The following is a 16,766-nucleotide window of genomic DNA, read 5'->3' on the forward strand; positions in this document are numbered from 1 at the left end:
CTTTGTCGTCACCGGTACTTCCGAGGTGAGGGCTGTGCACGTTGATGATGCTGATGTTGAAGAACCGGCCCTTGATTCTCAACCGCCACATTCGTGAGTTGATCGGCCACCACCCGATCACGCGCTTTTGCATCTTTCCCATCACTATAAAAGCTGTTCCAAGCTCGTGTATGTTGCCGCAGCTCTGGTAGATGGCACGACCATCTGGGTACGTTCGTACCGTGGAGCCCTTCCAGCATACCTCCTGCAGTGCTACGATGTCGAATTTGCGGCTCTTCAATACGTTGGAGAGCACGTGGGTACTACCCACAAAATTTAGAGATCGGCAGTTCCATGTTCCAAGTTTCCAATCGCTAGTCCCTTTTCGTCGCGTGGGTCTTTGCCGATTTCCATCCGAAATTTGTTGTTCGTTGTTCGTTGCTTATGTTTTTTTGTAGTCACAGGCTCGCAAGGCCCGCAGCTAACCCCACTATCTCGCAGGAGGACCGTCGTGATGTTACTGTTTTGGGTCCCGAACACCACCAGGACGTTGTTGCACTCCGCACGCCGCCCCTGACATGGAGAACAGACGCGTACGAAGCCCCCTGACTCAGTCTGCAAGCGACCAAAGCATCCACCGGGGTTGGGTACCCGATCTCCGCTAAGGTTGCTCGCACCCCAGCTAGCACCACGGGGGGGTAAAGAATCGGAGTTGCATCATGTATATTAGTATCATCAGTTTATTCGATTTGATTTTACATATTCCTACACTCGTATATAACAGCCTTTTTCTTAAGATTTAGAAATAGGGTAGAATACCACAATATCGAAAGTTCCCGGGATAAAATAGATTCCGATTATTCTGTTAACTCTTCTCCATGGAGGGCTTGCACTTACACTGTTGCCGTGATATGCCGTAGTGACGTACATCCATTTTTCGTTTTCGCCAATCAAAGCGTTTTTCTCTTTTTCTCCTTTATTTATTACTCTGGGACTTTTCATGAAATATTACCTATCTGTGCAATCTATGTAAACATGTTTGAAATTTTAAGCCTTTTGCATAACAACTCGTTACTTTGCGTTCAAATGCTTTAAATACACATACTTCACTTCGGCGTATAAACGTTGATTTGCTATTCATGATTATCCGATGAAGTGACGTTTGTCCATAATTTCTCTATTATGAGCACAGCTATCTTAAGACCTAGAGAGCTGAAATTCGGCATGGACCCCCATTTTTTACTAGAAATGATGAAATGCGTTTTTTTAATGTTACGTTTCAAAAAAGGTCATCACAAAGCAGATACTGATTTCGCAAAATTGACGATATAATACATTATATTTCATCTAAACGTTTTTCAGACCGCCAATTGGTTTTATATTTTATATTTGAATTCGGTGCAAAAGGAGTGACCATCCATGTCAATAACTATTTTGGCGTTATTGTTTATATGCATCAGTTGAAATTTTGGTCAAATGCCAGCTTTTAACCAATGGATCCAAATTTGATATGAAAGGGTTTTTGGATACGAAAAGATGGGTATAATTATTAGAAACGCCAACCTCCTGCAAGTATGTAGTGGTGGATGGAAAAGGGGATTGGGGGGTGGGTTGTCAAATACAGCTTTTTTGGTATAAATCGAGCAAAAGGTACCCTTTTTTCAGACCAGAGTATGAAAGGAGACAAATATTTTTCATATATTATTCGGCAAAAATTAAAAATTTGTCATGCAAATGGAATCAAATGTGGCATTTGATGTTATTAAGATACAAACATTCCGGAAGATTCCGGATCTTGAAAAGAATTTTGAAGATGAAATTTCCTTTAATTTTTACAAATTTCATTTGTTTTAAGAAGGTGTAGCAAAGCACACCGGGTCACCTAGTATAAATATAAATATATAAAAATTTTCTTTTACTATTTTAAGCTCAGAATCTTATTCAACACAATCAACAGAATAAAAAGACACTGGTTCAATAGTTTGTAAAATATATATTTTTTCCATCTTCCAAAATGTACAATTTTTTACAATATTTTCACTCTTTTCTGGGAAACAAGATCCAATTTTTACAAAGTTTCATTTACACAAAGCCAGATTTAAAAAAAAATACAGCGAAGTTCGAAGCTTTTGGCCAAAGCCGAAAATCTAACCTATGTCTATCGAAACAATTCCAAAAATGAACTGCTTACTTTTCTGTACAGAATGGTAATCCTTTTCACCAAAACCCCACATCTCTTTAGACCGGGTTGAAAATTTTCCCTAAAATCAGGCACTTTTCAGTGCCTGCTTTGCACTAGGCTATGTACAAAATTACTCAAACGAAGACTCTTTCGGATTGTAGTAAATGCGTGTATTCGAGTCTAAACTGCCGTTCGGAAGATTCGATTTACCGAAGCTTTATCGTGTTCTGGTGTGTTTTGTTGGAATGATTGGTAATGTTTGATTATACCGGAAGGGAGTGCGCATGTGATTCTGTGTGTTTGAATTGTGAACCTATCATTTGTTTACGTCGTTTTGTGGAAGATTGATTCCGGTAGCTCTAGAACTCCAGGTGACCTTAAGCCGGATTTGCATTTACGTTGTTGCCCATCTGGCCTGCTTCACCGCCAGCTGCTCCCGGAGCCGTCGAATGAGCATCTCCACCGCCATCCGAGTCCTTCATCGATCCGGAATCGCCCTCGTCGTGACCGACCAGAGCACGATACTTCCGAGATATCTCGACCCAATCTGCAACGTTCTCGATTCGGTTCGTATTGACAGTGGAGAAACTGACTTGCGATCCGAGAGGAGACAAGTGCATAGCAGATAGAGCCGTCGACTCTGCTAGATTAAGTTCCGGAAAGTAAAAAAAAGTAGGAGAACAACCGTTAGTAAATATTCAACATTGGTACCCCAGAGAGTCCACCTGTGATGCTACCAAAGCTAAACAACTCGAAACGGGGACAGTGACTCTAGGCCAGAAGCACTGCCAACGTTTCAAATTCCGAAAATTGACCAATTATAGTTTACTGCTTTGGTGGCATCATTTTTGGACACAGTTCCCGGAGAAAAGGGTCGCACAAATTTGAACGTGGCTTCCGGTTCAGCTGCACAGCGACATGCAGAGCTGGCTTTTGAGGGCAAGTTCCGATATGGTTTGGGGTGGAAAGGCACGTTCAACTTTGCCGATTAGCGTTCGAGAGGACGAATTGAAAGTAATAATCAAACTTAAAAATATTACCAAACACAACTCAAAAGCCGATACTTCAATAGCTACGAACCTACCGAGCGAATATGCGCCGATGCCGTGACGGAAGTAACCGATATCGTGTTATAAGAGAACATTTATTTAGGATATGGTTTACCTTTGAATAAGTTGAATAAGATTCGGCTCCATGTCAAAATCATTATCATAACAAACACTAGGACAAATCAACATGCCTGTCATTCAAGAGTAATACGGTCAAAATTTGGTCATTATCAACTTGACGTATTTCTTTCAACTTTGCATTTAAAAAAGCTGAACACCCCTCATTTTAAAGGTGTGTGTGTGTGTGAAGAATGTTGCTTCTATTTTGATTTTGGAATTCACTCTTCAGTTGTTAAAATGCCGTCCAAGGAAGAAGAACAGTGTATCAAAATTTTGCTCGCGCATCGCCAAAATCCGAGCTACTCGCACGCAAAGCTGGCAAAATCGCTAAAAGTTGCCAAATAAACCGTTACAAATGTAATTAAAGTGTTTGGGGAACGTTTGTCGACAGCCAGGAAGTCTGGATCGGGAGGAAATCGAATACCGGAAGCCGTTGAGACGACAAAAAGAGTTGCCGGTAGTTTCAAGCGAAACCCTAACCTCTCTCTCCGAGATGCCGCAAATAAGCTGGGTGAATCGTCTACAACCGTGCATCGAGCCAAAAACGAGCCAGACTATCGACTTACAAGAAGGTAGTGACTCGCTAAAGCGCGATCCCGGAGGCTGTACACGACGATGCTGAAGAAGTTTGACTGCGTGGTAATGGACGACGAAACCTACGTCAAAGCCGACTACAAGCAGCTTCCGGGACAGGAGTTTTATAAGGCAAAAGGAAGGGGAAAGGTAGCAGATACTTTCAAGCACATGAAACTGTCAAAGTTCGCGAAGAAATATCTAGTTTGGCAAGCCATCTGTACCTGTGGCTTGAAAAGCAGCATTTTCATAGCTTCCGGTACTGTCAACCAAGAAATTTAGGTGAAAGAGTGTTTGAATAAACGTCTGCTGCCTTTCCTGAAGAAACACGGTTGTTCAGTACTGTCGGATTCGGCATCTTGCCATTACGGAAAAAAGGCCATGGAGTGATACGCCGCCAACAACGTGCAGATGGTTCCCAAGGATAAGAACCCTCCCAACACGCCAGAGCTCCGCCCAATTGAGAAATACTGGGCTGTCAAGCGGAACCTAAAGAAGATCAAAAAAACTACTAAGGACGAGCAGCAGTTCAAGGCAAACTGGCTTTCTGCGGCGAACAAGGTGGACAAGGTGGCTGTACAAAATCTGATTGCAGGGGTTAAGCGTAAGGCCCGGTCATTCCGGATTCGGAAAAGCGGAAGCCTAACTGAATATTTTTCCTGAATTTTATACTAATTACACCTGAAAAAGAAATTTAGTTTGATTTTTTAAATAAACGATTTCACCGATTTACACGCGTTTTCCCTTGACCAAATTTTGACCGTATCACCCTATAGTCGTTTCGGAGCTCATTCAAAGGACTTGGGCTTGGGTCTTCAGGGGTGTCGTAGATGCAATCCCAGGTTTCACATTTGAATCTCCCGGATGGACAACGCATCACTTCTGTCGTGAAACTTCAATGCTGGTGCCATCGAAGCCCTAGCAGCCAAAAGTCCCACATCTACTTAAAAGCGAGTCTCCAATGTTCAAATTTCGCTGAAAAAACGTTCCAAAGAGAATTGCTACCGAATTATCTCGAGTGCTATAAAATAACTCGATACAGAACATAAAAGCTCCAAAATTGACCTTCAATAGCTTTTTTTGACCATCAAAGATTTGAAAGGGACCTTAAAAAGCCTTCTATGTAGTCTAAATAGCCAAAGTAATACTCGTGACCAACAAAAAAGTTGTGCTGCACATGGAGATCACTATTGAAGGACACATCCTATCTTCGAAAAGCAGTTGCAAATCCTCGCAGTAATGGTCGACAATCGCTTAAACTTTGATGCGCATGTCAAATACTGCTGTGATAGTGCGTCAAAAGTTATGGACTCAATGGCCAGGGTTATGCCGAACTGGCCATGGCTCAAAGAGGAGCAAGAGACGTCTCTCTGCGAACGTTCCAGTATCGGAACTACGACACAGAGTTTGCTGTGCATACAGGACCATCTTAATATCGCAGGCATGATTCCAATGAACATCACCCTGACAGAGGATAAAGAGTGTTACGTAGCAAATGCTGTTAGAGGAGTGCGTAAAACTCAGCGGTAAACCGGAAGTATGAAAAGGTAAACTTTTACCCTTCTGGTCATGGGTGCTTGAGGCAATACTTTCATCGATTTAAGCTAATCAGCACGTAATATTGCCCGGAACGCGTAGATGCGGAGCAATCGGCAGAACAAGCTATCTTTGTTCTCCCCAGGTTCATGTCAAGGCAAAGATAACCCCTAACCCCTAGCCACAACACTACTCCACGGATCGAGGCTAATTTTTTAAATAACACTTGATAACAAAAGTAAACGTAACTTCTGACTGGTCACGGAAGCTTCATTATATACCACTTCGGCACTCTGCGATATCAGAAAAGATATTGTTAAAGGCATGAGGCGGTACGTACTATCTTACTTGCCGCCAGAGGACCCAAACGACAACCGATATTTTTTGTTGGTTTGTTAACGGATTGTATTCCAAGGCACGGCGAGTCACCGCGTTCCCCTAGTTTTGACAACTCTGAGTCCATGGGTACAATGGGAAGACTCGTGATATACTCCGTGTAAACCTCCTTTTACCTAAACTCCAACTGCCGCAGACCTAGTTCCCAGATTAGTCCTTTAGAGACACGGTAACTCGACGTGCCTTGGTACCAATTCGTAAAATTCCTTCTTCGAATTTACCACCTGGGTAACCAAAAAAATATCAAAAAGAAAAATAAAACAATCCTTCAGTAGTGGGTGGTCTATTCGCGATCTTTGTGCTCCAAGGCAATACTCATAGACGAATCCACTTTCAGCAATACCACTCATCATTACGACTCGAAGTCTAAACTCTCCTCTAACGACTCGAGAACCAACATCTCCCCGCAATAACTCGAGATTCCGACATAAACCTCTTCTCTTCGCGACTCGAGGCCTGATTTATCCTCTTACGACTCGAGATCTGACCTCTTCTCTGCACGAGTCAAGGTTTAATCTCTTCTTTAGTGACTCGAGATCTAACCTATCCTCGTAATGAACCGTATTGCTTGTATCGCCCCACCTGTTCGTTAAAGACCTGGTCCCTCCTCTTGCGACGAGATTCGACCATTTTTCGTAAAAACTCGGGGATGACAACAAAAACCTCTCCTCCTGAAGACTCGGGGCCAGAAAGAAGGTAAACTCTTATCCCCGCAGCTTCGATCGTTGGGAACCGCACTTCTCAGATACTCCGGTGGAGTATCCTAAGCACAAACGCGGCGCGGCGTACCCACGGTGGCTTCCTCTACGCAAAAAAACATGGGGTCAATCTACTTCGACCGTTTCCTTTTTTCTCAGGGAAATTATCCGGTTTTCTTGTATCCCTTTGGCTGGCAACCCTGGAGTTTTTGACCTCGGATTTTTCTGCCCGTCGTGTGCCAGATCTAAATCAGCTTGCCCTGGACACCGACTTGAGAGGCTCGCCAGGAATCGAGAACCTCTTTATCCGTGGGTATCACCCGACGGTGGTTTACCCCCTTCCTACGAGGTCCACTACGAGAAAAGTATTGTCTTATCCCCTTAGTTTCCCGTAGGAAGCGGCACTACTCGGATACTCCCCGGAGTCATCCTACACCGTTCGCAGACTGCCGTTGTCCCCAGCTTCTCTTGTAGGCTGTCATGATCCGGGTGAACCCATCGCAGACCGCATGAATAACCGATAATGAGATCCATAGAATTTGTACGGGGGCCAAAACTTAGAACGTGGTCAGCAATTTGTTTGCCTGGATTATGATCGCCCTGCATAGAAGTTGATTCTGCAGTAGTCGACGAATGGTGTACTTAGAATGAATCCATCGCCGGGGAGCATCTCAGAAGAGTGGGCCCGATTCCACAATTGAAGCTACAAAGATGGGCGTGGGTCTATGATAAGCGGGCAGGAAAGACACGAGGCCAAATACCAAGGGTTACCAAATAAAACAATTGATGAAGACCGACCCATGGTCGAAGGGGTCCTGCGCAGTGGATGTCTTGGGAATCCCGCTTAGTGGAGATATCCTCCATTGATTGAAACTTTCACCCATTTCTCCTCAGAGGCATTCAAAAAACAGGCTCCGAGGCCTCGCATGGGGACGATACATATACATTCTTCCAAACCTCCCCTCATGAGGAGCATCTTTTCCGAGAGACAGTTTTCGTTTGCTGCTAAGAACGGACTTTCAGTTGCAACACAATGCATGGAGAAGATGAGACACACATATTCATTAAAGTTAATGAATTTGAATGACTCGGGTTGATAGCTGGTGTTTAGGAGAACATCTTCAAGCTGGCCACAAAGGTTGAGGGAACAACATCAACAACCAAACTAATCGAATTACACAGGCTACGTCAGTCTCTAACGGTAGCCTGTGGAGCATCAAGACACACCCCACAGTATCCCAGTCCTTGCTGTGGACCGTATACTTACATCGCTACTCATGGGAAGCATGAATTGAACAAACAAACAAAAACACGAAAGTATGAGATGGAAGCAGAGAAGAACGATTGTCCCAATCCGTTTGGTAGGAGCGGAGTAAGGCGCTTGCTGGTTAGGCAACCAGCCGAGCCAGTGATTAAAAATCTTGACGAGATAGCCACGGATGAAGAGGTCAAGGATGCTCTGAAGGATCTGTGTAAGCTCGAAACGGGCCAGATTTTGGTACGGGAAGGGTGCGGAAAGGTCCGTCCAAATCCGGAGCACAGGTGGCGTTAAGGAAAATTCCGGTGCGGCAGCAAACGCAGACTTAAGTGTGGGCAGATAAAGGTGCAGCAACCGTAAAGGTGTTTCCGTTGTTTCGAGTACGGGTACAAATTGTTTGCCTGCAAGGGTACCGATAGGAGTGGTCTGTGTTGGCGGTGTCGTCAACTATCAGGTGGCTAGCTGCACCAAAGATGCAAAATGCGGTGGAGGACACAAGGCTGGCAACCCTAGGAGCCCCGCCTTTCAAAAGGCGACGGCTGCACCTTCGTGGGGACAGGTTCAGCTTAACCTCAACACTACCATCCAGCACACCAGCTGTTGCGGTAGGAGGCAATTGAGAAAAAGTTGAACGTGGCGTTAGTGGCAGACCCGTATTGCAGGAACTCGGATGGCAATAATTGGGTAACCGATAAAGCCAAACTGGCAGCGATACGGGTTACAAGAAAATACCACATACAAGAAATGGTGTCTGCTAGAGAGGAAAGCTTAGTGATAGCCAAAGTCAACATGAACTTCGTCTACATCTGCTACGCCCATCATGATGGACAAAATCGTTGAAGGTCTCACGGGAAGGAGTCCCGGGGACTTCAATGCGTTGGCCGTAGAATGGGGAGTCTCCTTACAAACCCCAGGGGACAACTTCTACTAGGCTAGGCTGAACCTAGACCTGGGGAATGTTTGTATCGTCTACCTACCACAGGAATGGGAGCAAGTCCATCATTGACGTCACCTTCAGTAGACCGGGCTGGACAAGCAACTGGAGGGTAAGTGACGCGTTAACCGATAGCGATCACTTTGCGATTCGTTATCGTGTGGGCACAAGTACGCGAGCAGGTAGAAGAGGCACGACAACAGCAGCTCGCCTCTGGAAGACAACACAATTCGACCGGAACGTCTTTGTCGATGTGTTAACTTAGGAGCGGAACTTGGAAAACCTGTCCGCGGAAAATCTGACGCACGCATATGTGACGCTGTGATGACGAGAAAATTCAAGCGGCAAGACAACCCGCCTTCTGGTGAACGACGGAAATCGCGAACCTGCGTACTGGCTGTCTACGGGCTAGGAGATATAAGCAGAGAGCGAGGACCCCGTCAGCGAGAGCGGAGCGAAGAGTGCCCTACGCAAGTGTGAGATCTGCCCTCTGTAGGGCAATCAAGGTGAGCAAAAAGTCACATTTCAGGCAACTCTGCGAGGACGCCAACAACAAACCCTGGGCAACGCTTACAGAATCGTCATGGCCAAGACGCGAAGCAGGAGTGTGACACAGGAAACGTGTCAAAAATCGTCAACTAGCTGTTCCCACAGCACGAGGAAGCCACCTGACCAAGGGTCCTACATGACTATGCGTTAAAAGGAGCAAGTTCGCTGTAGGAACTGCGGGACATTGCTAAGTCCCTCCAGTTGAACAATGCTCCGGGTCCGGATGGCATCCCTAACGTAAATAACAGTGCAGACCGCGCTCATGGAACATCCGGAAATGTTTCAGTCATCACTGCAACAATATGTGGATGAGAGGGTCTTCCCAGACGTGTGGAAGCGGCAGCGATTTGTGCTTTTGCCAAAACCGGATAAGCCACCAAATCTCCTGGATACTGCTGGAAAGGTGCTAGAAAAGGTGGTCCAGAGCAGGATGCAGCTCCACACCGAAGGTGCGAAAGGCCTATCCCAAAAACAGTTTGGCTTTCGGAAAGGCCGCAGCACGGTGGATGCCTAGTTGAATAGTTATCGAAAGGGCAGACGAAGCCAGACTAAAGAAGATGAGAGGAGACCGGTTTTTCGCAGTCGTCACCCTTGACGTGAAGAACGCTTTCAACAGCGTCAGTTGGGCAGCGATTGCGTCGTCGCACATTCGTATGAGGATTCCGGCATACATCTGTAGGATGGTGGAGTGTTTCTTCCTTAATCGCCAACTACAGTATATGACCAGTGAGGGATTTGATCACTGGAACATCGTCAACGACGAACTGCTGAGACTGCGTCTCCCCACGAGAGTGGAACATGAAGGATTCGGCGACGACGTGGTGCTTCTGGTTTCGGGCCCATCAACAGGAGAGGTCCAGATACTTGCCACAGTAGCGATTGAGAAGGTGGAAAGCTGGATGCGCTCCAAGAGCTTGTGTCTGGTTCACCACAAGACCAAAATGATGCTGATCACCAACCTGAATTCAGCCCATTGCAGTTGGAGCATGCGATCAAGTACCTGGGGTGATGACCGGCTGAGTATTACGACCCACGTCGACAGCCGCCCTCTCGCGGGCCATGTCGAGTAACTCGGCGATCCGCTGCAGCAAAAGGAGGGTCCTAGCGAGTGTAATCTCGTCCATTCTGCGTTACGGAGCAGGCATTGTAATCTGTAAAAGCTCTGCAGCGTGCAGTGGCTAATGAACCTGCGAGGCATCAGCGCATAACTAACGGTGTCCTCGGTAGCTGCTGATCTTGTGGCGGGGGTCATGCCCATCTCGTTCTTGCTAGAGGAAGATGTCTTCTGCTACGAGCACAGGTACATACCCGATGTGCGGAAACATGCCAGATGTCCAAGGCACTAACATGCTTGTCTGCATGCGGTTGCTGTACAATCTTCATGAGGAGAGGTCCGATCTCGAGTCGTCAGAGTTAGATCAGTAATCGAGCCGTTGAGAGGAGAGGGTTGTACGTAAATCTCGAGTTATTACGAGACATGTCGATTATCCTGTTGTTAGGGGGGGAATATGCTTTGAGTTGCTAGAGGAGAGTACAGGTCTTGAGTCGAAATAACTCTTCGTTGCTTCGTCAATAAGCCTCAGAGGTCACATATGGAGTTTTGGTAGGATGTATACGTGGAGTATATCATGAGACGTCCCATAGTTCCCATGAATCCAGAATGGCTAACTGAGCTAACGTGAAGACTCATCGTGTCTTCTACAATTGAACGTATCATCTTGGAAACATCTGGGAAGGTTTTTTATGTACAGATGCAATCCATCACCAGTTCTGGATGATTTAAGTTAGACTGCGTTCACAACTAACTAAGACGTTATCTCTCAATGACATCTTACACGCATCAGTATCAAGACGCCCCTCATTATACACAGTTCCCGGTTCATCCGTCACTTTTTCGACACACAATCACTCACCCAAAGAGCTGCTTAACTGATACTGGCTGGTCGCTAGCTGGTCAACCTGCTTGAAAACAATACTCATTCAAAGATACGCAAAGATCAGCTGCTAGAAAATACCAAAGACAGGCGATTACGATTACGTTTATCCTACATAATTGTTGTGATACTCTGTTCTACGAATTCCTACATCAGCGATTACACTTCTACAAAATACATTCTCAAGCAGCAGCAGCCATCATAAACAGTTTCCATACTTCTTTAAGTTTTCAAATTTCCGCGAAAGCCAATCTCATCAGCTGTTTTAATTAGGAAAAACTATCCTACTTTCAATTACCAAAATCATTCAAAATTACATAACCGAAGGTCAAAACAAAAAAAGGTTTTAAATCAAAATCACAACCAAATGCAACCTCGCAATACAGTTACGTTACACTCCAAAAATCAAAATACAAGAAACAAACATAGAAAGGTATAAAAAAAGTCCGGTTAGCCGAAGGTAGAAAGGCCTGCAGTAGCTCCACCTCACAAAAATCCTTTACTGAGTGGTGCAATTGAGTGGAAGGGGAGCGTTTAGGAATTCAGGGATTAGAGATGAAAAGTTAAAACTTTTGATGAATTAAAGGAGCAATGGTTGAGGTTCATTATCTTCTTCAAGATAAAAGAAGGATTAAGGTTAGGAAATGGGAATGTTTTTTGGAAAGGAAGTGGACGAGCATCATACACAAGTCTACCGTGCTGCACACCTTTGGGAGCCACTTGACCTTTCTTCACTTTCGACAACCATTTGGCACCGGCTTTCGTGCGGGGACTCTGCTGGCCCCGGTGGAGGTTCATCATCTGCACCAGCGAGGGGCGCTTCTTCTTCACCAGTTTGGCCTGTGTGGATTTGGTTTGGTTTGGTTTTTGGTTATTGGTCAGTTGAATTTTTTTTTCAAATGGTGGATTAGTTGGTTTTGGTAGGCCGGGACCAGGTCCAGGATCCGGAACGGAATCAGGTTCACGGAGATGCGATTCAGGAGTGCGCGGTTTTTGGGTGCCCCGGAGTTGTTTTTTGTTTGTTTGAGCGTGCAAATCGTGTATGGAAGTAGAAGTAGAACGAAAGGAAACATCATGATAGGTTAGAATTGGTACATTTGGTTCAATGATCATAAGGATGGAAGTTTGAAATATTTTGTTTTTTGAAGCACTGGAACAATTCTCGGACGCTTTTCCGGAAAAAGGAAAACCTATCCGGGTATTGATCCAAGATGCTTCGGGTGAGAAGTAGATGCTGCGGTCCATACACCGGGTGAATGATTTATAGTTGATGCACGTAAGAGGATCTTGGTGATGAATTTAAAGTAAATTTTAAAGGTTGATGATTCATATTATTTTTTATTCTGACCTCTATGGATGGCCAATGTTGACCAATTTCCTAAGAATATAATGTACACCACTTTAACATAAAAATATTACGAAAGTACAATCATTATGCGTTTCACTTCAAGAATATCAACAAATTTACAGAATATGAAATAAATTAGAATCCACTTGTTTTGTGCAGCCTAAATTTTAAAATCGTAATGTCTGTGTCTTCTTCTTTATCATTTTCTCGAAACCAGAATTTTGAAACTAAAAATTACCAAATTTGTGGAATTTGATACAGTGGTTGCCAAGATTCAGCAATCTAATGAAGGAATTCCCCTGTTTGGATTTCTCACTGTTCTTTTTTCTTAAAGAAAATGTAGAAGAAAAGTCAAGGAATAGACAAATGTAATAGTTGAAAATACTGCAAAACTTATATCAAGATCAATCAAACTCGCATAAATCAATCGTTGATATCTAATTTAGTATTTTGTCTGGGATAAATTTGCTAGGGTTGTGCGATCTTCAGAAAAAGATTTATCCCAAGATCAATTCAGCTAAAAGGTATTACGATCGAACTCGAACAATTGATCTTTATAAGATCGGTTTATCGATATTCTTGGCTTATTTCATCTCGGCTTCATGGATAAGGGGGCAATTTTTTAGGTTTAAATGACCACAAATACATAAAAGCACTATTCAATTACATATGGATTCAATATTGCTTTCCAATTATACAAATCAGACTGCCATTATTTTGAGATCGATACTCAAAATATGTAGATTAGACTGCTGCAAAATTGAGGTTTTGCTCTCATATGATTATTTATCTCTTTAGGGCCTCCTAGCATCAGTGTAAAATTTGAGATGATTTAGGCGATTTCTCAATTTTGTATAGAAATTTGTATGCAATTGCAATTTTTTGCAGATTACATCATCCAGTAATTTCGGAGGAGCTTCAAATTAAGTTTGTCTTCAGTTATTGGTATTGGCTATTTTATAGCTTAATTTTTTTTTTTGGAAAAATAAGGGGAAGCTAAATAAATCATAAAGTTAAAATTATAATAATTTCAAAATAAAAATCCCAAACCCATTGAAAAGCATTTAAAAACGGCAGTCTGTGCTTGCTAGAGCCTTCAATAGTTTTATTAAATGTTTTTGCCGAGGCTGCGTCATTCGGCCGAAAGTCATGAGACCAAAAGCCATTCGGCCAAGGGTCATTCAGCCGATGGACGTTATTCCGAATGGGCTATCTGGCCGAACAGGCCACTAGGCCGACTGGGTTATTCGGCCGACGGTTATCCAGCCGAATGCTGTTAGGCCGAAAGGACGCAAGGCCGAAAGGATGTTCTGCCGAATGATCACTATGCCGAATGATCATAAGGCCGAATGGTTGTTTGGCCGAATGGTTGTTTGGTCGAATGGTCATTAGGCCGAATGGTCGGAAGGCCGAATGATCCCAAGGCCGAAAGGTCGTAAGGCCGAATGGTCGTTGAGCCGAATGGCCATAAGGCTGAATGATCGTCATGAATGGTTGCTAGGTCAATAAGAAATCTTTTACACTTGTCTGCATACTAGGCCGAAAGGTCGTTTGGCCGAATGGCTGTTAAGCCGAATGGTCGTTTGGCCGAATGACTGTTAGGTCGAATGTTCATAGGGCCGAATGGTCATTAGGTCGAATTCATTCATTCGTCTTGATGACTATTCGACCTAACGACCGTTCGGCCTAACTACTGATCGGCCTGACATGCAAGCTAGCGATAATATGTCTTATAGGCCTAACATAAATTCGGCCCAACGACCATTCAGCCTAACAACCATTTGGCCTAGTGGCTATTCGGCCAAACGACCATCTAGCATCCATTCGGCCTTACGACCATTCGGCTTAACGACCTTTCGACCTAGCGTCCATTCGCCCTTACGACCGTCTGGCCCGACGACCATTCGGCCTTACGACCATTCGGCCTAACGATCTTTCGGCCTAGCATCCATTTGGCCTTACGAACATTCGGCCTAATGACCATTCGGCTTAATGACCATTCGGCCTAATGACCATCTGGCCTTATGACCATTCGGCCTAACATAATATTCTTATTTGATCTTTTTCCCTTTTTTTTGTAATTTCCATCTTTTGAGTGGTGTTTTTATAGATCTAAGACCTGGGTTTTCAATTATTTTCATTCCATTTTGAGTTATTTTTATAATATTGTAGGACTATCTTGGGTTAAATTATATAACCATCCTATTTAGTACAGAATGCCCTCAAGTCACTCAAATAGTAAACATGTGGATTTCAGTGAGATGGTTTAAATTTTAGTTATCAATTCTTGATCATCTCGAATAAATCCACGGAAGTTTCGAAAAATGATAAAGAATGTCGGTTTTCGGCAAATTTTCGTCTTTCAAAATAGCTCACACTAGATCTTGACGTTTTTTTTTCTTTTTTAAGTCATTTGGCATCTGAATAATATTTTTTTTAATTTTTTTTTATTTCATTTGGTCATTCATTACGTAATTTTGAAGGATGAAAACAAATCGAAACTTTGAGCACTACGAGTCATTCTTTAATCCAGTTCGATTTAAATGAAATTAGTCAAAGGCCTGTTTATTTGAGTCAATCAAAAAATGTTTAAGGTCTGTATTTTAAATTCGACATAGCCATGTAGGCTGCCACTCTAATACATATATGTTCATTTCAACAGTTGTTAAAAATCCTGATTCTTATTCAGATATAGATTATGATTCAAAATCAGGATCAGGAAAATTATAATGATCAGACTCTGGGATCAGGTTCTAGGATCAGGATTAAGATTACGATCCAGAATCGGGATTTTAATCCAGGATCAGTGTTTATGGTAATGATCAGATACCAGGATACTGATCCTGAGACAGAATCCGGAATCATCAAACGGAATTGAAACCCGTGAAATAGAGTCAGGATTATATCAGTACAATCTAAGATAAGCATCTAATATCAGAAACAGAGGCTAGAATCCAATACGAGAATACGGGATCATGATTCGGAATCCATGATCAGGATTCAATATAAGCATCAGGGCCCAGGATCAAAATACGGGATTCCGGGTCACGATCAAAGTTCGGGATAAGATTCAGTATCCAGGATAACATTAGGATCCAGTTTCAGGGTTCGAGATCCTAGATCAGGGTGAGAATCTGGAATCTGAACCCCGAATGAGGATTCACAATCAGGGTTCAAGTTCACGATTCGGGATAAGAGTTCATGGTCATGATCCAAGGGATCATGATTTAAAATCAATCTCAGGATCAGGACCCAGGTCCGAAATAATGTAATGAGATCTAAATCTGGAATCACGATCCTGAATCTGAAAAGAAATCGGAATCAGAGTTCAGTAACTGGAAAAATCTAAATCCAGCATCAAAATCAAAATTAGAATACAATCGAGATCATGACCAGGTTCGATATCATTCGATATCTTGCTTCGCGTAGGAGTTAGCAAAAGATTAAAGATCTATATTAGGAATAGTATTAGCATCATGTCCCGGAATAGGATCAGTATCAGAATACAAAACGTGCTTCAAAAGCGAAATTGTTCAACCCTATTCGTTTGTACTAACGTTTTGCGAGAAATACATTGATGAAATATTGATAAATAAATGTTTTTATGTAAAATTTAAAATTTGTATTGTCAATCTTTTTTGAATTTCAATTCAATTCAATTTTATTTCACTTTCAAAGAAATGATTCGACTTAAAATTTAGTTTTCAGTTTGTTGATTCCGATGTGTCAAACAAATCAAAGCAACTTTTAATTTTTTCATTTTTGCAACATTTTGCAGATATCATCATGCGACCAACTTATAAAATCCTTCCATATTCAATTTAAGTTAATATGATCCTAAATATGTTTGAGTAGATTTTAACATATTTTATAGAAACTTGTTAATTGATGAACTTAACATGATTTGTAACTTAAAATTTAAATGCATTCGAATAAAACTTCAGCGATTGACGATTATGATGTATGTTTAAATCATAAGAGCAACATAAATTCCTATATCATTGGAAACCTGTGGGAAAAAGAGCAAAGTTAGTATGGTTTCGAAACTCCGCCAAACTTACCCGCAGCTTCTCGACGATCCACACGAACCAGGTGGTCACCAGATTCATTGGCGATGGGGCCGTCGATGTTCGATGCATGTTACGGATCAGCTTCGACAGACCGTACTTCCACTCGATGTCCGATTGAGCCTAGTTTTTGTTTGGTTAAA

The 16,766-nt window shown here is 43.0% G+C and overlaps 1 protein-coding gene across 7 annotated transcripts in view; it reads right to left on the bottom strand.

Moving 5' to 3' along the window:
- Positions 1-1,952: 1,952 nt before the first annotated feature.
- LOC129748982 (serine/threonine-protein phosphatase 6 regulatory ankyrin repeat subunit B) overlaps positions 1,953-16,766 on the bottom strand; it is a 205,757-nt gene continuing 190,943 nt past the window's right edge. For 6 of the 7 annotated variants that reach the window (XM_055743794.1, XM_055743796.1, XM_055743797.1 and 3 more), the window contains 3 exons: positions 16,618-16,746; positions 11,916-12,048; positions 1,953-2,801 (listed from right to left, as the gene is read on the bottom strand). In XM_055743794.1, the coding sequence (XP_055599769.1) occupies positions 2,539-2,801; positions 11,916-12,048; positions 16,618-16,746 (525 nt within the window). In that variant the 3' untranslated portion in view covers positions 1,953-2,538. The remainder of the gene's footprint in view (positions 2,802-11,915; positions 12,049-16,617; positions 16,747-16,766) is intronic. The other variant, XM_055743795.1, reaches the window with a different exon arrangement.

The sequence above is a fragment of the Uranotaenia lowii genome, chromosome 2, assembly GCF_029784155.1.
Source record: "Uranotaenia lowii strain MFRU-FL chromosome 2, ASM2978415v1, whole genome shotgun sequence".
NCBI lineage: Eukaryota > Metazoa > Arthropoda > Insecta > Diptera > Culicidae > Uranotaenia > Uranotaenia lowii.